This window comes from Salmo salar, chromosome ssa21 (genome assembly GCF_905237065.1).
Source record: "Salmo salar chromosome ssa21, Ssal_v3.1, whole genome shotgun sequence".
NCBI lineage: Eukaryota > Metazoa > Chordata > Actinopteri > Salmoniformes > Salmonidae > Salmo > Salmo salar.
Genome location: NC_059462.1, coordinates 35,836,888 through 35,860,144, shown reverse-complemented (window position 1 = coordinate 35,860,144; position 23,257 = coordinate 35,836,888). Strand labels below are relative to the sequence as shown.

The 23,257-nt window shown below is 44.4% G+C and overlaps 1 protein-coding gene across 3 annotated transcripts in view; it reads right to left on the bottom strand.

The window, feature by feature from the left end:
- znf385b (zinc finger protein 385B) overlaps positions 1-23,257 on the bottom strand; it is a 173,366-nt gene that overhangs the window by 13,297 nt on the left and 136,812 nt on the right. For all 3 annotated transcript variants that reach the window (XM_014165173.2, XM_014165175.2, XM_014165176.2), the window contains one exon: positions 22,630-22,740. In XM_014165173.2, the coding sequence (XP_014020648.1) occupies positions 22,630-22,740 (111 nt within the window). The remainder of the gene's footprint in view (positions 1-22,629; positions 22,741-23,257) is intronic.

The window sequence follows — 23,257 nt, the reverse complement described above, 5'->3', positions numbered from 1 at the left end:
AGGACCTAATGTACCCCTGACGCAGGGATTCGGAGATATACTGCTCAAAAAAATAAAGGGAACACTTAAACAACACATCCTAGATCTGAATGAAAGAAATAATCTTATTAAATACTTTTTTCTTTACATAGTTGAATGTGCTGACAACAAAATAATCAATGGAAATCCAATTTATCAACCCATGGATGTCTGGATTTGGAGTCACACTCAAAATTAAAGTGGAAAACCACACTACAGGCTGATCCAACTTTGATGTAATGTCCTTAAAACAAGTCAAAATGAGGCTCAGTAGTGTGTGTGGCCTCCACGTGCCTGTATGTCCTCCCTACAACGCCTGGGCATGCTCCTGATGAGGTGGCGGATGGTCTCCTGAGGGATCTCCTCCCAGACCTGGACTCAAGCATCCGCCAACTCCTGGACAGTCTATGGTGCAACGTGGCGTTGGTGGATGGAGCGAGACATGATGTCCCAGATGTGCTCAATTGGATTAAGGTCTGGGGAACGGGCGGGCCAGTCCGTAGCATCAATGCCTTCCTCTTGCAGGAACTGCTGACACACTCCAGCCACATGAGGTCTAGCATTGTCTTGCATTAGGAGGAACCCAGGGCCAACCGCACCAGCATATGGTCTCACAAGGGGTCTGAGGATCTCATCTCGGTACCTAATGGCAGTCAGGCTACCTCTGGCGAGCATTACTTTTGACTAGAGCACTATGTGCCCTGGTAAAAATTTGTGGCCCTTAATAGGAAATAGGATGCCGTTTGGAATACAGACAATAAGACTCACCCATATTGCCATGAGACAACCAGTCAGAAGAAACAAGAGAGGAAATGGAAAATCAAGAATGTTTTCTCTGTCATAGATTAAATGAGACACTGGGTGTTTCTCAATATGCATACTACCGTGCTCCACACTCATGCTCTGAGTGCATTCTCTGAGGATGTTCTCTAGAGTATGTTCTTGTGAGGACGAGAGTGTGGAGAACAGATGAAACATTACAACTGAGAAGCACTCGCACTTTCCCTGCGGTATAACCTCACGCTGCACCTCCCCATTCACTGAACCTTCTTCCTGCCAAGACAATGGCAATAGAAACAAAACAAGATATACACAAAGAAAAAGTTTAACTTCATAATTATCTGCTAGCTACAGTTGAAGTCGGAAATTTACATACACTTAGGTTGGAGTCATTAAAAGTTGTTTTTCAACCACTCCACAAATTTCTTGTTAACAAACTATAGTTTTGGCAAGTCGGTTAGGACATCTACTTTGAGATGCAGTGCTTTAGACCGCTGTGCCCCTCGGGAGCCCCGATATTGAACGCATGTGGTACACAAAACGCACCACAGCCTGACTTCCGCTGGAATGCAAAGAGTTTTATGCATCTGGTTTGACATGAGGCATCATACTCTGACTCTTGTGTGCTCCAATTTGCATGCTCAGAGCACAGTAGTACGCATTTTGAGAAACACCCACTGTATGTACACACTGTTCGAATGGAAAAGGTGTCTGAAGATAATTAAGATCTTAAATTGTCTAGAGATTTGCTTTCCTGATAGAAGAGAGAACACTGAAGAAAAAGGCCAATTTACTGCAGATGCAGTGAACAAGTAAACCTTTATGTTACTTACAGTAGGTGTAGTTGTCAATTAATTCATTCCTGATTAGAGTAGCAGAAGTGAGGACACATTAGAAAAAGTATTATTACATGCAGTAATATTGTAGACGCCTTCCTGATTCTACAGTATCAGGCGGTGTCAGAGGAAGGCCCTACAAATTGGCTAAGACTCCAGCCACCCTAGTCATAGACTGTTCTCTCTGCTACCGCACGGCAAGCGGTACCGGAGCGCCAAGTCGAGGTCCAAAAGGCTTCTTAACAACTTCTACCCCCAAGCCATAAGACTCCTGAACAGCTAATCAAAGGGATACCCAGACCCTCTTTAACGCTGCTGCTACTCTCTGTTTATAATCTATGCATAGTCACTTTAACTCTACCTACATGTACATATAACCTCAATTACCTCAACTAACCGGTGCCCCTGCACATTGACTCTGTACGGTACCCCTGTATATAGCCTCACTTGTTATTTTACTGTTGCTGTTTAATTATGTTACTTTTTTATTTATTTATCTATTTTATACTTAACACTTATTATTTTTTTTCTTAACTTCTTAAAGCATTGTTGGTTAAGGGCTTGTAAGTAAGCATTTCACTGTAAGGTTGTATTCGGCGCATGTGACAAATACAATTTGATTTCATTTCATTTGTTGTTTTTGTTGGGAGCTTCATGAAATGGGTTTCCATGGCCGAGCAGTCACACACTCCATTGGACTCTGGAGCAGTGGAAATGCGTTCTCTAGAGTGATGAATCACGCTTCACCATCTGGCAGTCCGACGGACGAATCTGGGTTTGGCAGATGCCAGGAGAACACAACCTGCCCCAATGGAGAGTGCCAACTGTAAAGTTTGGTGGAGGAGGAATAATGGTATAGGTGTCACACCCTGATATGTTTCACCTGTCTTTGTGCTTGTCTCCACCCCCCTCCAGGTGTTGCCATCTTCCCCATTATCCCCCTTGTATTTATACCTGTGTTCTCTGTCTGTTGCCAGTTCGTTTTGTTAATAAAACCTACCAGAGTTTGTTTCCCTGCTCCTGCCTGTTTCTTGCTCCTGTTTTCTAGTCCTTCCTGGTTTTGACCGTTCTGCCTGCCCTGAGACTGCCTGACATTTTGTACTTTACCCCACCGTAATGGGTTATTGAACCCTGCCTTCCCTGACCCTGAGACTGCCTGCCATTCTGGACCCGTTACACCCTCTCTGGATTATTGACCCCTGCCTGCCTTGACCTGTTGTTTGCCTGCCCCCGTTTTGGAATTAAACTTTGTTTCTTCGACACTGTTTGCATCTGGGTCTTACCTTAAAATGTGATACTGGGGCTGTTTTTCATGGTCGGGCTAGGCCCCTTAGTTCCAGTGAAGGGACATCTTAACACCACAGCATATAATGACATTCGAGACTATTCTGTGCTTCCAACTTTGTGGCAACAGTTTGGGGAAGGCCCTTTTCTGTTTCAGCATGACAATGCCCCCGTGCACAAAGCGAGATTCATACAGAAATGGTTTGTCGAGATCGGTGTGCAGGAACTTGACTGACCAGCACAGAGCCCTGACCTCAACCCCATCGAACACCTTTGGGATGAATTGGAACGCCGACCCATGAACAAGGCCTAATCGCCCAACATCAGTGCACGACCTCACTAATGCTCTGGTGGCTGAATGGAAGCAAGTCCCCGCAGCAATGTTTCAACATCTAGTGGAATGCCTCCCCAGAAGAGTGGAGGCAGTTATAGAAGCACAGGGGTGACCAAGTCCATATTAATGCCCATGCATTTTGGAATAAGATGTTCAACGAGCAGGTGTCCACATACTTTTGGTCATGTAGTGTGCTTCCAGGCAATAAAAATCTACATATCAGCAATTATAGGAATGACCCTTCAGTGCATGTCTTTGCTGGGTGTGTGCCATTGCGAGTGGACCGTTGCCCAACGAGAGAGAGAGCAGGACATTTCAGCAGAAGGTATAAAATAATGACAGACAACAGACTAACTATTAAGGCCAATTCAAAACATAACATGCAGCAGTTATCTCGTTAGTTATAACTATAGCTAACTAAGCATTCATGTCGTTGTCGCCTTTCCACCGGCACTGTAGAGCCTAAATAAATCTGCACCGTTGGAAGGCTGGGATTCTCCTCTATTAAACAGTCGCCATGTAATTGTTACAATGCAAAAAATATTCGAAGAATAGCCTAAAGACAAATAATTTGCTGTGCATAGATCTTCCCTGAAACACTAATATTTAAGCCTCATACACTACATGACCAAAAGCATGTGAACACCTGCTCATTACAAAATCATGGGTATTAATATGGATTCCGTGCTGCTATAACAGCCTCCACTCATCTGGGAAAGCTTTCCACTAGATGCTGGAACATTGCTGTGGGGACTTGCTGCCATTCAGTCACAAGAGCATTAGTGAGGTCGGGCATTGATGTTAAGCGATTAAGCATGGCTCGCAGTCGTCGTTCCAATTCATCCCAAAGGTGTTTGATGGGGTTGAGGTCAGGACTCTGTGTAGGCTAGTCAAGTCTCTCTCTTTTGATGACTTCTGTAACTGTAATATCCTTGGTTTCATGCATGTTAACATTAGAAGCCTTCTCCCTAAGTTTGTTTTATCCACTGCTTTAGCACACTCTGCCAACCCGGATGTCCTAGCCTGTCTGAATCCTGGCTTAGGAAGTCCACCAAAAACTCTGAAATCTTCATCCCTAACTACAACATTTTCAGACAAGATAGAACGGCCAAAGGGGGCGGTGTTGCAGTCTACTGCAGAGATAGCCTGCAGAGTTCTGTCCTACGATCCAGGTCTGTACCCAAACAATTTGAACTTCTACTTTTAAAAATCCATCTCTCTAAAAACAAGTCTCTCAACGTTGCCGCCTGCTATAGACCACCCTCTGCCCCCAGCTGTGCTCTGGACACCATATGTGAACTGATTGCCCCCCATCTATCTTCAGAGCTCGTGCTGCTAGGTGACCTAAACTGGGACATGCTTAACACCCCAGCCATCCTACAATCTAAGCTTGATGCCCTCAATCTCACACAAATTATCAATGAACCTACCAGGTACCACCCCAAAGCCGTAAACACGGGCACCCTCATAGATATCATCCTAACCAACTTGCCCTCTAAATACACCTCTGCTGTTTTCAACCAAGATCTCAGCAATCACTGCCTCATTGCCTGCATCCGTAATGGGTCAGCGGTCAAACAACCTCCACTCATCACTGTCAAACGCTCCCTGAAACATTTCAGCGAGCAAGCCTTTCTAATCGACCTGGCCCGGGTATCCTGGAAGAATATTGACCTCATCCCGTCAGTGGTTATTTTTTTTAAATGCCTTCCTCACCATCTTAAATAAGCATGCCCCATTCAAGAAATTTAGAACCAGGAACTGATATAGCCCTTGGTTCTCTCCAGACCTGACTGCCCTTAACCAACACAAAAACATCCTGTGGCGTTCTGCATTAGCATTGAACAGCCCCCGTGATATGCAACTTTTCAGGGAAGTTAGAAACCAATATACACAGGCAGTTAGAAAAGCCATGGCTAGCTTTTTCAAGCAGAAATTTGCTTCCTGCAACACAAACTCAAAAAAGTTCTGGGACACTGTAAAGTCCATGGAGAATAAGAACACCTCCTCCCAGCTACCCACTGCACTGAGGATAGGAAACTCTGTCACCTCCGATAAATCCACTACAATTGAGAATTTCAATAAGCATTTTTCTATGGCTGGCCATGCTTTCCACCTGGCTACCCCTACCGTGGTCAACAGCACTGCACCCCCCACAGCTACTCGCCAAAGCCTTCCCCATTTCTCCTTCTCCCAAATCCAGTCAGCTGATGTTCTGAAAGAGCTGCAAAATCTGGACCCCTACAAATCAGCCAGGCTAGACAATCTGAACCCTTTCTTTCTAAAATGATCTGCCGAAATTGTTGCAACCCCTATTACTAGCCTGTTCAACCTCTCTTTCGTGTCGTCTGAGACTCCAAAAGATTGGAAAGCAGCTGCTGTCATCCCCTTCTTCAAAGGAGGGGACACTCTTGACCCAAACTGCTATAGACCTATATCTATCCTACCCTGCCTTTCTAAGGTCTTCGAAAGCCAAGTCAACAAACAGATTACCGACCATTTCGAATCCCACCGCACCTTCTCCGCTATGCAATCTGGTTTCAGAGCTGGTCACGATATGGTAACCGCCATCGACAAGAAACAATACTGTGCTGCTGTATTCATTGACCTGGCCAAGGCTTTTGACTCTGTCAATCACCACATCCTCATCGGCAGACTCAATAGCCTTGGTTTCTCAAATGATTGCCTCGCCTGCTTCACCAACTACTTCTCTGATAGAGTTCAATTTGTCAAATCGGATGGCCTGTTGTCCAGGCCTCTGGTAGTCTCTATGGGGGTGCCACAGGGTTCAATTCTTGAGCCAACTCTTTTCTCTGTATACATCAATGATGTCGCTCTTGCTGCTGGTGAGTCTCTGATCCACCTCTATGCAGACGACACCATTCTGTATACTTCTGGCCCTTCTTTGGACACTGTGTTAACAACCCTGCAGACGAGCTTCAATGCCATACAACTCTCCTTCCGTGGCCTCCAACTGCTCTTAAATACAAGTAAAACTAAATGCATGCTCTTCAACCGATCGCTGCCCGTACCTGCCCGCCCGTCCAGCATCACTACTCTGGACGGTTCTTACTTAGAATATGTAGACAACTACAAATACCTAGGTGTCTGGTTAGACTGTAAGCTCTCCTTCCAGACTCACATCAAACATCTCCAATCCAAAGTTAAATCTAGAATTGGCTTCCTATTTCGCGACAAAGCATCCTACACTCATACTGCCAAACATACCCTCGTAAAACTGACCATCCTACCAATCCTCGACTTCAGCGATGTCATTTACAAAATAGCCTCAAATACCCTACTCAATAAACTGGATGCAGTCTATCACAGTGCCATCTGTTTTGTCACCAAAGCCCCATATACTACCCACCACTGCGACCTGTACGCTCTCGTTGGCTGGCCCTCGCTTCATACTCATCGCCAAACCCATTGGCTCCAGGTCATCTACAAGACCCTGCTAGGTAAAGTCCCCCCTTATCTCAGCTCACTGGTCACCATAGCAGCACCCACCTGTAGCACGCGCTCCAGCAGGTATATCTCTCTGGTCACCCCCAAAGCCAATTCCTCCTTTGGCCATCTCTCCTTCCAGTTCTCTGCTGCCAATGACTGGAACGAACTACAAAAATCTCTGAAACTGGAAACACTTATCTCCCTCACTAGCTTTAAGCACCAGCTGTCAGAGCAGCTCACAGATCACTGCACCTGTACATAGCCCATCTATAATTTAGCCCAAACAACTACCTCTTCCCCTACTGTATTTATTTATTTAGCTCCTTTGCACCCCATTATTTATATTTCTACTTTGCACTTTCTTCCACTACAAATCTACCATTCCAGTGTTTTACTTGCTATATTGTATTTACTTTGCCACCATGGCCTTTTTTGCCTTTACCTCCCTTATCTCACCTCATTTGCTCACATTGTATATAGACTTATTTTTCTACTGTATTATTGACTGTATGTTTGTTTTACTCCATGTGCAACTCTGTGTTGTTGTGTGTCGAACTGCTTTGCTTTATCTTGGCCAGGTCGCAATTGTAAATGAGAACTTGTTCTCAACTTGCCTACCTGATTAAATAAAGGTTAAATAAATAAAATAAATAAATAAAGCTCTTCCACACCGATCTCGACAAAATATTTCTGTATGGACCTCGCTTTGTGCACAGGGGCATTGTCATGCTGAAACAGGAAGGGCCTTCCCCAAACTGTTGCCACAAAGTTGGAAGCACAAAATCGTCACTGTATTCTGTAGTGTTAAGATTTCCCTTCACTGAAACTAAGGGGCCTAGCCCATGACAAACAGCCCCAGACCATTATTCCTCCTCCACCTAACTTTACAGTTGGCAATATGCATTGGGGCGGCATATAGCGTTCTCCTGGCATCCGCCAAACCCAGATTCGTCCATTGGACTGCCAGATGGTGAAATGTGATTCATCACTCCAGAGAACGCATTTCCATCACTCCAGAGTCCAATGGCGGAAAGATTTACACCACTCCAGCTGACGCTTGGCATTGCACATGGTGATTTTAGGGTTGTGTGTGACTGCTCGGCCATGGAAACCCACAGAGGTCCCGTTCTGTGAGCTTTTGTGGCCGCTTCGCGGGTGAGCCGTTGTTGCGCCTAGACATCTCCACTTCACAATAACAGCACTTACAGTTGACCAGGGCAGGTTCTAACAGGTTCAGAAATTTGACTAACTGACTTGTTGGAAAGGTGGCATCCTATGACAGTGCCACGTTGAAAGTCACTGAGCTCTTCAGTAAGGCCATTCAACTGGCAATGTTTGACTATGGAGATTGCATGGCTGTGTGCTCGATTTTATAGGCCTGTCAGCAACAGGTGTGGCTGAAATAGCCGAATCCACTAATTTGAAGAGGTGTCTTCCTACTTTTGTATATACAGTATTGTGAATATAAACATGTCTAGTTAGATATCTTGCTTTGAAGTAGCCTACCTTATCCATTTGATCCCTGATTCATTGATTGAGGGAATAATTTTATAAAGACAAGAATTTGGTTGTAATGTTGCAATATTTTATACCATCCTCCAGGATAGCTACTGCATGGGTTTGTAGGCTTTTGTTCAAGCCCTGGTCTAACCACATCGTAGCCTAAACATCAGCTGCTCAACAGGACCTTGATAAGCAGACTTGGGTGTTTCAGGGCTGGATTAAAAGCCTGCACACACAGGAGCTCTCCAGATGGGGTTGACCACATTACAGTTCTACTTTGTGGGGGGTTAAGTGTCTTGGTCAAGGGCACAACAGCAAGAGATGGTAGGTACATGGGATCAGACACAGCAACCTTCCAGTGTCAATAATGCTTAGTTTTTCATGTGGGCTATAATAATAGTCATTCAAATTTGGTTAAAAGTCATGGAGAAGTCATGGAAAATGTGTATAAAACCTTAACAGTGAATAATGTGTCTATAGCGGTTTCTATAGCATAATGTAATTTGTGAATATCGGTAAGCATAATCTAATGGACCGACTTGGAAAAAGACAGCTCCTGCACTTCTTTCATCCCAAGTTAAGCACTGTGTACAAACAGACCTTTCAAATAGAAATGCATTGGCACACTGTTACAAGCTGTCTTTAGGCCATACTGAGTAGTGTTTGCATTTGTTCTCCATTACAGACACCGTAGGTATGCATTATGTCAGCACTCTGTGGACTAGCAGAGAGAATTTATAGAGACATTTAAAGCTGGAGGCCCAAGTGCCAGTCTTGTGAATGGAGTTGGACAAGTGCTCTTGAAATACACTCTGTATCCCTCTCTCTTTCTTTCTCTGTTTCTCTCTCTACGCCTCTCTCTCGCTGTCTGTCTCTGTCTCTCTCTCTATCTTTCAGGAGCAAGCATTCTTGTGACACACTCCTGTACTGCAGTGCATACAGTACAGTACGTGCATGTGTGTGCATGCGCATATGTAGCTGAATCACTGAGATGAATCAGACAATTATGCTCTATTTATGGTCTGTGTTTTCACGCAAGCTGTCACAACTAGTACCTTAGTCTCTAAGTTCACCACAGTCACAGTCTCAGCGCATGCAACCTCACCCTGGTGCCCTGGCTCCTTCCCAAAAGCTTTCATTGTAGATACTGTAAAATTAGTGTACTTTTTAGACCTGGCAAACGGCATTCTCATGGTGGAAATCTCACGGAATCTAAACACACATTGGTTACCCAATAACTGTTACTGGTTGACTAATTAAATATAAAATCTAACTAAATAGACTAGATAAAAGTTAATTTAAAAAAGAATGTGCCATGATTTCTATGTTTATAGGAAATACTATTGCAGTGTGTTATGGTATTATAGCTGTTTTCTTTTCCACTCTTAGTGAGGCCACTTGAGAAGGCCGGCAGATGTGTTTTGTGTGGTGTTGTGGCCTCGTTAACTGGAACTTTTAATAGCAGCTAATCTGGAAATATGCATTATCATGAGAGCTCAAGTGAATATTCATTACACATGACAAATAAACTTGAAACTTCGTTACTGGTTGAATAAATAAAAGTGCCACAATTTCTACAAATTCTCTTTGTGGTGATATATTATTGGTGTGTTTGTTTTATTCCCACTCCTGTTGAGGCTAATTGAGGGGAAGATGTGTTGTGGCCTAGTTAACGTGGAGAGTTTTGTTTTAAAGACAGGGTTAATCTGGAATGGCCTGACCTTTGGGTCTTCTTCTAATCTACTATGTTTCTCCAGAAAACAAAGATCATCCTATTAAGTTACATTTACATTTAAGTCATTTAGCAGACGCTCTTATCCAGAGCGACTTACAAAATGGTGCATTCACCTTATGATATCCAGTGGAACAACCACTTTACAATAGTGCATCTAAATCTTTTAAGGGGGGGCGGGTTAGAAGGATTACTTTATCCTATCCTAGGTATTCCTTAAAGAGGTGGGGTTTCAGGTGTCTCCGGAAGGTGGTGATTGACTCCGCTGTCCTGGCGTCGTGAGGGAGCTTGTTCCACCATTGGGGTGCCAGAGCAGCGAACAGTTTTGACTGGGCTGAGCGGGAACTGTGCTTCCTCAGAGGTAGGGGGCCAGCAGGCCAGTGGTGGATGAACGCAGTGCCCTTGTTTGGGTGTAGGGCCTGATCAGAGCCTGAAGGTATGGAGGTGCCGTTCCATTCACAGCTCCGTAGGCAATCACCATGGTCTTGTAGCGGATGCGAGCTTCAACTGGAAGCCAGTGGAGAGAGCGGAGGAGCGGGGTGACGTGAGAGAACTTGGGAAGGTTGAACACCAGACGGGCTGCGGCGTTCTGGATGAGTTGTAGGGGTTTAATGGCACAGGCAGGGAGCCCAGCCAACAGCGAGTTGCAGTAATCCAGACGGTAGATGACAAGTGCCTGGATTAGGACCTGCGCCGCTTCCTGTGTGAGGCAGGGTCGTACTCTGCGAATGTTGTAGAGCATGAACCTACAGGATCGGGTCACCGCCTTGATGTTAGTGGAGAACGACAGGGTGTTGTCCAGGATCACGCCAAGGTTCTTAGCACTCTGGGAGGAGGACACAAGGGAGTTGTCAACCGTGATGGCGAGATCATGGAACGGGCAGTCCTTCCCCGGGAGGAAGAGCAGCTCCGTCTTGCCGAGTTAAGTTATTAAGTGTTAAGAAACAGCCACTATATTAATCATAGCTAATTAAAACTTTATGTAAATACCACATTCATTTTACATGTGATCACGTGAATTGTTCCAAAAAAATTTTAATGTGATCACTTGATTATATGTGAAGTGACATGGAACTACACATGTGATAACATGGAACTACACATTTAATAACATGGAACTACACATGTGAAGTGTTTCAAAAACATTTTTTCACATGATTTTGCATGTGAAATTTCACTTGAAATCATGTGATTGGGGGTAGAAGCTGTTTAGAAGCTTCAGGTACCGCTTGTCGTGTGGTAGCAGAGAGAACAGTCTATGACTAGGGTGGTTGGAGTCTGACAATTTTTAGGGGCTTCCTCTGACACCGCCTGGTACAGAGGTCCTGGATGGCAGGAAGATTTGCCCCAGTGATGTACTGGGCTGTACGCACTACCCTCTCTAGTGCCTTACGGTCGGAGGATGAGCACTTGCCATACAACCAGTGATGAAACAAGGCAGGATGCTCTCGATGGTGCAGCTGTAGAACCTTTTGAGGATCTGAGGACCCATGCCAAATCTTTTCAGTCTCCTGAGGGGGAATAGGTTTTGTCATGCCCTCTTTACCTCTGTCTTGGTGTGCTTGGACCATGTTAGTTTGTTGGTGATGTGGACACCAAGGAACTTGAAGCTCTCAACCTGCTCCACCACAGCCCCGTCGATGAGAATGGGGGCATGCTCTGTCCTCTTTTTCCTGTAGTCCACAATCATCTCCTTTGTCTTGATTGTTGTCCTGGCATCACACTACCAGCTCTCTGACCTCTTCCCTATAGGCTGTGTCGTCGTTGATCAGGCCAACCACTATTGTGACGTCTGCAAACTTAATGATGGTGTTGGAGTCGATGGTGTTGGTGCCTGGCCGTGCAGTCATGAGTGAACAGAGAGTACAGGAGGGGACTGAGCACGCACCCCTGAGGGGCGCCAGTGTTGAGGATCAGTGTGGCGGATGTGTTGTTACCTACCCTTACCACCTGGGGGGCGGCCCGTCAGGAAGTCCAGGATCCAGTTGCAGAGGGAGGTGTTTAGTCACAGGGTCCTTAGCTTATTGATGAGTTTTGAGGGCACTATGGTGTTGAACACTGAGCTGTAGTCAATGAATAGCATTCTCACAGAGGTATTCCCTTTGTCCAGGTGGGAAAGGGCAGTGTGGAGTGCAGTAGAGATTGCATCATCTGTGGATCTGTTAGGGTGGTATGCAAATTGGAGTGGACCTAGGGTTTCTGGGATAATGGGATTGATGTGAGCCATGACCAGCCTTTCAAAGCACTTCATGGCTACAGACGTGACTGCTACGGGTCGGTAGTCATTTAGGCAGGTTACCTTAGTGTTCGTTGGCACAGGGACTATGGTGGTCTGCTTTAAACATGTTGGTATTACAGACTCGGACAGGGAGAGGTTGAAAATGTCAGTGAAGACACTTGCCAGTTGGTCAGCAAATGCTCGCAGAAACACGTCCTGGTAATGTGTCTGGCCCTGCGGCCTTGTGAATGTTGACCTGTTTAAAGGTCTTACTCACATCGGCTGCTGAGAGCGTGATCACACAATCTTCCGGAACAGCTGGTGCTCTCATGCATGTTTCAGTGTTATTTGCCTCGAAGCGAGCATAGAAGTAGTTTAAATTGTCTGGTAGCCTCGTGTAACTGGGCAGCTTTCGGCTGTGCTTCTCTTTGTAGTCTGTAATGTTTGCAAGCCCTGCCACATCCGACGAGCGTCAGAGCCGGTGTAGTACGATTCGATCTTAGTCCTGTATTGATGCTTTGCCTGTTTGATGGTTAGACAGAGAGCATAGTGGGATTTCTTATAAGCTTCCGGGTTAGAGTCCCGCTCCATGAAAGTGGCAGCTCTAGTCTTTAGCTCATGTTGGCTGTAATCCATGGCTTCTGGTTAGGGTATGTACGTACGGTCACTGTGGGGACGACGTCATTGATGCACTTATTGATGAAGCCAATGACTGATGTGGTGTACTCCTCAATGCCATCGGAGGAATCCCGGAACATATTCCAGTCTGTGATAGCAAAACAGTCCTGTAGCTTAGCATCTGCTTCACCTGACCACTTTTTTATTGATCGAGTCACTGGTGCTTCCTGTTAAAATTTTTGCTTGTAAGCAGGATTCAGGAGGATAGAATTATGGTCAGATTTGCCAAATGGAGGGTGAGGGAGAGCTTTGTATGCGTCTCTGTGTGTGGAGTAAAGGTGGTCCAGAGTTTTTTTCCCTCTGGTTGCTCATTTAACATGCTGATAGAAATTTGGTAAGACTGATTTAAGTTTCCCTGCATTAAAGTCCCCGGCCACTAGGAGCGCCGCTTCTGGGTGAGCATTTTCCTGTTTGCTTATGGTGGAATACAGCTCATTGAGTGCGGTCTTAGTGCCAGCCTCAGTCTGTGGTGGTATGTAGACAGCTACGAAAAATTCAGATGAAAACTCTCTTGGTAGATAGTGTGGTCTACAGCTTATCATGAGATACTCTACCTCAGGCGAGCAAAACCTTGAGACTTCCTTAGATATCGTGCACCAGCTGTTATTTACAAAAATACATAGTCCGCCCCCCCTTGTCTTACCAGACGCCGCTGTTCTATCCTGCCGATACAGCGTATAACCAGCCAGCTGTATGTTGATAATGTCGTCGTTCAGCCACAACTCCGTGAAGCATATGATATTACAGTTTTGAATGTCCCGTTGGTAGTTTAATCTTCCTCATAGGTCATCGATTTTATTTTCCAAAGATTGCAAGTTTGCTAGCAGAATGGAAGGCAGTGGGGGTTAATTCGATCGCCTACAAATTCTCAGAAGGCAGCCCGCCCTCCGGACCCTTTTTCTCCGCCTTCTCTTCATGCAAATCACAGGGATCTGGGCCGGTTCCTGGGAAAGCAGTATGTCATTCACGTCGGGCTCATCGGACTTGTTAAAGGAAAAAAAGGATTCTGCCAGTCCGTGGTGAGTAATCGCAGTTCTGATGTCCAGAAGTTATTTTCGGTCATAAGAGACGGTAGCAGCAACATTATGTTCAAATTAAGTTGAAAAATAAGTTACGAACAACGCAAAAAAAAAATTAAAAAAAATTGGATAGGAACACGTAAAACGTCAGCCTTCTTCTCCGGCGCCATCAAAAGGCCCTGACTTGAGTACCACTACTTTAAGGGGTGTAGTAGAGCTCCACTTTAATGAAGCCAAGTCTTATCTACACTTCTCATACTACAACATCATTAAGCTTTAATGGGGAAAGCAGGTTGTGTTTGTATTTGTATCATATCTGCCATCTCAGGTATGTTTCACATGGAGCTTCCTCCAAACTAGGGAACTTAGCTCAGCTGGATCATATATAGACACATGCGCGTGTGCGCACACAGCTTACACACAAACATGTGCTTGCGGCGCACACACACACACACACACACACACACACACACACACACACACACACACACACACACACACACACACACACACACACACACACACACACATGCGTGTGAGATCCCCACACACACACATACACACACACAGCCACTGAGTGTTGACACCACAGCTAACCTAAAATGACATGGCTTCTGAGGAAAGGAAAGAGCTTGCTTCCTCACAGTGCCTGCTGGCTTTGCTTTCATCTGAATGAGATGTCTCTCTCTTCAATTGAACGCAAAATGGTTTAAGATAGAGCCTGCAACCCTCTGAGCTGTATCAATCCAATATTGGTCTGACTTAAAAAATACAGGGCAGATGATCTTCTCTCTCAGTGGAAGGGTTCAGACAGACATTGGAGCAATATACTGGTGAATGTCGTGAGAGTTATTTCATCAAGATCTTTGAGAATGATTGCAGTTGGTATGTCTGGTAGCCAATAGCCATCTGTGAAAGTTTTTTTATATTGCAAAAGAGCAAATCAAAAAGCTCTTTTTCACAGTGGGAAAAAACTGAGATTAAGTTTTAATTAAAAAAACACATTTTATGGACCTGTCAGTTTGCCTGTGGGTTTAGCCTGAAGCATAATTACATATTTAAAATGATTCATGCAATATAAAAGAGAGACATTTATTTTATAGAGGCTGCACATAAACCACTGCTGGACAGGCATTAATCAGAAGCCTTTAACTAATATGATTAATTTCTAAGGTTTTGTCCCAAATGGCACCCTATTCCCTATAAAGTGCACTACTTTTGACCAGGGCCCTATGGTAGTTGGTGCACTATGTGGGGAATAGGGTGCCATTTGGGACACTAACTAAACCACTGGCTGTTAAAAGGTTCTGATTGAGGATGTTAAATACCACAGACGTTGACTTGAATGCTCTTTCACAGTCATAATATAAGGGCCAACCATGCTGGTATGGAAATGCAATAAAACCAATTTTGAGTCGTGTACTCAAAAATTGCTTAAATGGTAGCAACTTGCAAGGCTCTGTGAATTACAAGGCATTCCACTTAAAGCCTACCCAACATCAGAGAGATAGCTACCACACTGTAAACGTTGTGCAATTTACCCTTATCACAAAGGCAATAATGTATCTTGAATAAATTGGGTTTAAAGGAGGCAATTCTAAATTCCTTTCCATTTAAGCAATAAAAAAAACAGTCAGATTGATTTCTCTTCATCTTTAATCATGACTTTACTCATATATACTCAGCAGCAGGGATTATGGTATTGTCCACATAAGCAAACATTTCTGTGAGAAATCTGGAGGGCAGCTAAATCTTTTATTAGGTTGTTAGTCACATCCTCGGGAGAAGGTGATCGGTTGTCTAGTGAGGTCATTTTATTTGCAGTGCGGTGTGCTTACCATGCTCACAGTGCTGTTACCTAGCTACAGGCCTTCCGGTATACAGTATTGTATATTTAACAGCTGTTCACTCATTCTATTGCTATGTCGGCATCCCAAGTGGCACTCTATTCACTATATAATGCACTACTTTTGACACAGCCCATTCAAAAGTAGTACACTATAGGAAATAAAGTGCCATTTGGGACGCTGACTATTGCTCCTCCTGAGCGGCAGACAAAGCCACTATGAGAAATTGTTCAGCACTTGAAACTTCATTAGAATCTCATTAAGGGAGTGCTAAGATCCACAGGCGTCCTCTCCTCTCCTCTCCTCTCCTCTCCTCTCCTCTCCTCTCCTCTCCTCTCCTCTCCTCTCCTCTCCTCTCCTCTCCTCTCCTCTCCTCTCCTCTCCTCTCCTCTCCTCTCCTCTCCTCTCCCCTCCCCTCCTCTCCCCTCCCCTCCCCTCCTCTCCTCTCCTCTCCTCTCCTCTCCTCCTCTCCTCTCCTCTCCCCTCCTCTCCTCTCCCCTCCCCTCCTCTCCTCTCCTCTCCTCTCCTCTCCCCTCCTCTCCTCTCCTCTCCTCTCCTCTCCTCTCCTCTCCTCTCCTCTCCTCTCCTCTCCTCTCCTCTCCTCTCCTCTCCTCTCCTCTCCTCTCCTCTCCTCTCCTCTCCTCTCCTCTCCTCTCCTCTCCTCTCCTCTCCTCTCACCCCTCTGACTCCTGAATTGGATGGCACAGAGCAGCTACAGCACTCTTCAGTTTTCCATTGACAGCAGCAGCAGCAGGATGGGGACAGGGATGGAAAGGCATCAGTGCTTTAATGACACCTGTCTGGGCACACCACGTAATTTCAACCAGGAAATGTAGGTAATATTTGGTTGAGATGTTGATCAATGAGATTTCAACCTTCATTCACCCACTCAAAAACACAACAGCAAGAAGTGGTATCACTGCACTTTGAACCATTTAAAAGCACAACAAAGTTAAAATGGAAATACAATGTCAGATATTTTGTATTTCTACAACAACTTAATGTGTTGTCATCGTGCTTCACCTAATAGCACAACCAAATGACCTGGATTGCAGTTGAAATTACATTAAAAGTACGTAGTGCAAGGGATCAATGCTGTTTTAGATTCTGAACATCATTATAGCAATTGTGAAGCTCTCCACAGACCTTCGACCTTTGCATGCTAACAGAGATTTAACCAGTTTGGGCCCAGTGGGATGTCTTTCCTGCACTGCATTAACAACAAGGCAGACAAGCACCAGAGTGACAGTGCTAAGAGGGCATAATGCTCAAAGTAAAAGACATTATGAGTAATCATGTTTCCTTTAAGCCACTTAGTTTTTTCTAATCCAAGTGATTTCTAATCCAAGTGAGTGTCACAAATGGCAACATTTTCCATTTATAGTGTACTATTTTCGACCAGGGCCCATAGGAATAGGGTGCCATTAGCGAGACAGTCCAGGCTTACTTAAAGCACTTTCTATTTCCTCCAGTGTGTGATGACGTATATCTCCTGGAGTACTGGGCCGTAAAAATCCTTCCTGTGTGTTATGATCAACAAAAGAATAGCAAGAACAGGTCTGCCGTACCTTTATACAGTATAGAGAGTTGTGTGAGTTTGACAGAGGATGAAGTAATGTAATATCAAATGTGTCAGGGTTGGTGACACAGGGCCAAACCTCTCTGACACTTCAACAGGGCCTTCTCTTCATGTTAAGGGGGTGGTGAGTGGCTTCAGAGTGACTGTGAGAGTCTTTAGACAATGGCACCCTTTTCCCTATATAGTGCCCTACTTTTGACCAGGCCCTCTAGAGCCCATCTGGTCAAAGGTAGTGCACTGTGTATGGAATAGGGTGCCATTTGGGATGCAACTTGTGACAGTCTCCAAACAGAGAGGCGAGGAAGGAGACTGGTAGAGACAGAGAGGAGACTGGTAGAGACAGGCCTTTCTCCCTGCATGGATCACAATACGGAGGATACATGCAACCAGGATTAGCATCAAAAACATTTGTTAGCAGCAACTTCTGTGATAGTTCAGGCTTCACCCCCCGTGAACTCTTCCAGACAGAGAGAGAGAGCATATAGAGAGACAGACAGACAGAGAGAGATGGTTTGCTTCTCTTGAAAGCATTCTTTAATACTTATCTTGAGAACAGAACCCTTTACGTTGTCATGACAAATTAAATCCTTTTTCCTCTCTTCCTTGGTACTGGGAAAGAAAATAAGTAGAAGTGGCCACAACTTTAATCTCCCACAGTCATCTCTGTTGGAAAAGGAGAGTTTCGCAGTCGATAACAATCAAGCAATTACACCCAGCTGGGGACAACAACGGGAGGGAGAGGAAGAACACCTTGAGTCCCTCTAGCAATGTGATTATGTCTAGCTACAGTATGTGTTTCTCAAACATCCAGGAGCTTTCAGTGGTTTAGGGATCGTGATGGAGAGAAAGTGCCAACAATTGTTCCTGTTTGCTTACAATCTAGATCTAGAACACAACAGAAGACAAACAACAAACCCTGGTGATAAAATCCCCAATGCGGAGTCTGAAATGGTACTCTATTCCGGTGCACTACTTTTGTCCAGAGCACAATGGGCCCTGGTCAAAAGTAGTGTACTTTATAGGGAATAGGGTGCCATTGGAGAAATCTTTTCTCAATTACTCCTCACAGTAGGACCCCTGTATCAGACTGGGCTCTCTGCCAACCCAAAATAATTTATCTCCTATTATAATGCCTTAATCAAGGCCAGCAGAGAGAGAACAACACAGCAATACAGGAAGTAATTACCACTTCCTTATGGGGGAAAACAGACCACAATAGACTGGCCACACAGTTGGTAATCTCGGCACCCAGAACCATTTCTCCTTTGGTCTGGACAGTTAGTATATTATAATGTTTTGTCTGTCACAAAAGGCCAGCAGAGAGAGAACAACACAGCAATACAGGAAGTAATTACCACTTCCTTATGGGGGAAAACAGACCACAATAGACTGGCCACACAGTTGGTAATCTCGGCACCCAGAACCATATCTCCTTTGGTCTGGATAGTTAGTATATTATAATGTTTAGTCTGTCACCAAATACTACAAAGTAGTCCACCTGTACAATTTGGTCTCCAAAACTTTCCCTATTGGGTACTACAGAGTAAATATTGTATTCTTTCTAACAAAGATATCTACATACATGAGACTCTTTTTAGGAAACTAGGCATATTTCGCATGTCACTACTTCACAGGAGTGGCATTTGAATGTAAACTTTTTATTAATCGAAATGTGTTTTTTGGCAGAAATGCCTTCCGGAACATGTGAACTTTCATGTGCCTTAATAACAAACGTGTATGCCATCTGTAAATACTAATACAATTGTTAAATTACGAGCCTAGTTGGTTTAGCCATGGAAAAAGACAGGAACCTTCCCGCTAGCCATGATTGGCTGACATAATGGATGGACTGGACATGCAGAAAGATGAGTTTGGATTGGTCTGCCATGTAGCATGCTTCTGTCTAAAACATGAGCTGGTCAGTATGTGTAGGAAAACCTTTCTAACCCAGCTTTTTTGAAAGATATCGCGTAGAAGAACTGCAAAAGTGTTGCTCTCCACTTTCTGGATGACTGAGTTTTGAAATCAGTGGAATGCCCGGTGGAATTAGAGTATGATAGCTAAGGAGATGGAGAAAATTATTGTGTTTGATTGCAAATATGCAGAGGGAGTCGAAAAGAGAACCCACAGAAGGCTGTTGTATAAAACACCTGTGGCCGGATTACATCTTCAAACTAAGGGCAACCATGGCATCCGTGACAGAGATGGAGAAGCATCCATCAGGGAGAAGCGGGGTGAACAGGCAGTGGCTCGGGTGGTTGTTGTCCTTGATGATCTTTTTGGCCATCGTGTGACATTGGGTGCTGTAGGTGTACTGGAGGGAAGGGAGTTTGCCCCCAGTGATGCGTTGGGCGTTGACCACAATAGACTGGTCACACAGTGGTGATACAGCCTGACAGGATGCTCTCAATTGTGTATCTGTAAAAGTTTGTGAGGGTTTTAGGGGCCAAGACACATTTCTTCAGCCTCCTGAGGTTGAAGAGGCGCTGTTGCACCTTCTTCACCACACTGTCTGTGTGAATGAACCATTTCAGTTTGTCAGTGATGTGTATGCCGAGGAACTTGAAGCTTTCCATCTTCTCCACTGCGGTCCCATCGATCTGGATGGGGGGTGCTCCCTCTGCTGTTTCCTGAAGTCCACGAACAGCTCCTTTGTTTTGTTGACGTTGGGTGAGAGGTTATTTTCCTGGCACCACACTCCAGAGTCCACGCAGTCATGGGTGAACAGGGAGTACAGGAGGATCAGCGAAGTGAAGGTGTTTTTTCCTACCTTCACCACCTGGGGGCGATTGCACAGGGCAGGGTTCAGACCCAGGGCCTCAAGCTTAATGATGAGCTTGGAGGGTACTATGGTGTTGAATGCTGAGCTATAGTCAATGAACAGCATTCTTACATAGGTATTCCTCTTGTCCAAATGGGACAGTGTGCAGTGCGATGGCGATTGCATCGTCTGTGGACCTATTGGGGCTGTTAGCAAATTGAAGTGGGTCTAGGGTGTCAGGTAAGGTAAAGGTGATATGATCCTTGACTAGTCTCTTGTGAGTTTATTTTCTGAAATAATGAAGACAAATGAGCTAAAGTAAAGACGTTGTCAGCTATATGATATGGTCATTATTTGAACTGGCTAGCCAGCTAACTTAACATTAGCTAGCTAGCTAACAAGCTAGAAATGTACCAAAACATTGTTTAGAAAGTTTATTTTAGTTGCCTGGTTTGTTAGATTGACGGGTGGATTTATTGGTGTTAAAATACACTAGTTATGCTATTTTGGACCACCAGGCTGCTGATGTCATGCAGCCTGTAGTTTTTGTGTTTATACTTTGTCATAACGACATCGACAAGTTTGATTTCGGACGACAATAGTATGTTCATGATGCGACAACTGTCGATAGATGTAGTAAAAACCAGCCTTTAGTCTTGAAATCTTTGGTTGTTTAGTACATGGCATCAGATGTGAATCCTTAAAGAAATGGGTGGGGGTAAGGCTTTAGAGGGTGTGAACAATGCTGAATGGGTGTAGACAAAGAGGAACTCTCCAGTAGGTTTACCAAAATATTCAAGGGTCGTTTTCTCAAAAGGGAGGTTACAAATGTATCAACTTTCAAAGCAGAACTACTTTCCCATTGTTCCTCAACTGTAGTGTATGCTATGCCATTTTCTAGCTCTGAGTCTCTACTTTTATCCAATGTAAAAAACACAATTTCCAATTTTGCTACATAAGACCGAACCGGTAACATATTTCAGGATGTTGTGTGACCCTGGAAAAAAAAAATCATAATTCATGTAAACCATTACAGGTTTGAAAACATAGCTTGTCCCAAAAAAGTGGTCTCTTGGCACAACTTACCCTGGGTATGGGGTAAATTGAGCCAAGCTACAGGGTACGTTAAGCTGCCTACACATTTCTGTACTGAAATAAATGTTACCACAACTTTTTTTAAACCATGTCTATCTTTATTTCCAAAACACAATTCAACACTATCACAATAGGTTTTTTGTTGTTGTATTTCAATCATTTTAAGCATATTTTAACACTGGCTTAACACCTAACAAACACTTTGTACTTTTTTAAAACACTTTTAACATAGGCCAGGCTCTTTTGTTACCTTATATCCCAGCAATAATGCCTTGCAACCGACTGGCCTCTTCCTATGGGCTACTACAGAGTACAACAGTCTGGCCACTTCCTATGGACTACCACATAGTACAACAGTCTGGCCACTTCCTATGGACTACCACAGAGTACAACAGTCTGGCCACTTCCTATGTACTAACACAGAGTACAACAGTCTGGCCACTTCCTATGGACTACCACAGAGTACAACAGTCTGGCCACTTCCTATGGACTAACACAGAGTACAACAGTTTGGTCACAGTAGGCCATACTGTGGTATATTGTGTCTAAAGCTATCCACCTGCCCAGTACTAGTCTCGTCTGCACTACAAAACAACCACAAACCATTTTGTACACAATGCATTACCGGCTATGTTTGAAACACTCTCAGGATTGGCCATTGATTGGTTGAAATGGGAACAAAGGCTCCTAAGAACATTTGAGGTACGTCTGTTATTCTACACTACAGCATGTGGATTGATTGGCTATTGAAACTAATAATAGGTAGTTGTAAGGCTTGGGCGTAGTGGGTGAGGAATCAAGCGCAGGAAGGAGCGATACAGGGTAGTGGCTTTTAATGAGCACAACGGCGAAACACAAGCCACCCCAACAGCGATCAGAGCGCACACAAAACAAAGTGCCCCAAACACAGGGGACCGAAAACAGTCGGCGCAAAACCACGCACTAGAGCAAAACACAATCAGCATGTACACAAGCAAAATTACAGAGAAACAATCCCGCACAAAGAGCAGGCGGGTCTACTGGCTAATATAGCCCTGCTAATCAGCCCAACACAGAACAGGTGCAAACAATAACGGAAAGGGGGGAAACAATAAGGAATCAGTGGCAGCTAGTAGGCCGGTGACGACGACCGCCGAGTGCCACCCGAGCAGGAGGGGGAGCCACCTTCGGTAGGAGTCGTGACAGTAGTAAACATCTTGTAAACAAATATGATGTCCTCTTAGCTTGACCCAAAGGATTCACAGCACGGAGAGCATCATTTTATTTTCTTTATTATCCCAAATCTCAGAGATACAATATGTCTGACTTAATTAGGCTTATCTACGTTTATCTAAGATGTCTGTTTCATGGGTTTGATCCTGTTTTAATGTAATATTTTTTTCTTAAGGATTTTTACCACGGAACTTTCTCCTCAATGTAGTAGTCAGTAACACCAGTAGGTGTCTTCTACCAGAAAAGTGTCCTAGCCCGGCAACCAAAGACACACTGTACTTACATCTGAGTTGAAGCGGAGTTGACAGATGTTACAAGAAATCACTTGTTTTTTCTTCGGAGGGATGGAGACTCCAAACGTGTGGTTTATTACAGCTTTCTGGACGGGATCCATCTGGAAGACAAGAAGAGTAATGTTGAGAGAGAGAGAGAGAGAGAGAGAGAGAGAGAGAGAGAGAGAGAGAGAGAGAGAGAGAGAGAGATTGATTCCCACAGCCAAGCAGCACCCCCAGGGTCAGTGGAAAGTAGAATGGGTAGATTGTGAACACCTTAAAGGAGGACAGATGGTAGCCTGGTAGTGTTCAATACCCAGTGACGCTCATCTCCAGAGAAAGGTGTTAAAGACATATTAGATTCTCAGACTCGTCAAAGAACAAAGGTTAATACTTTACTTAAAGCATGCGTGTATAATTAACTATGACGAAGGATAAACTGTGAGGACAAAGTACATGTAAAGGACTCCAGGATCATGGAAATGGAGATGAATCACCTCCATTGATTTGTTTGTGCTTATAACAGCTTTCTCTTGTAGTTACACAAACACATTGAAACTGAAAGAAAACCACTTGGGCCTTCTTTGTGAATGAACCCTCTGTTAATAAGTGGACGGTATGTGTTAAAAGGCCTTTTCA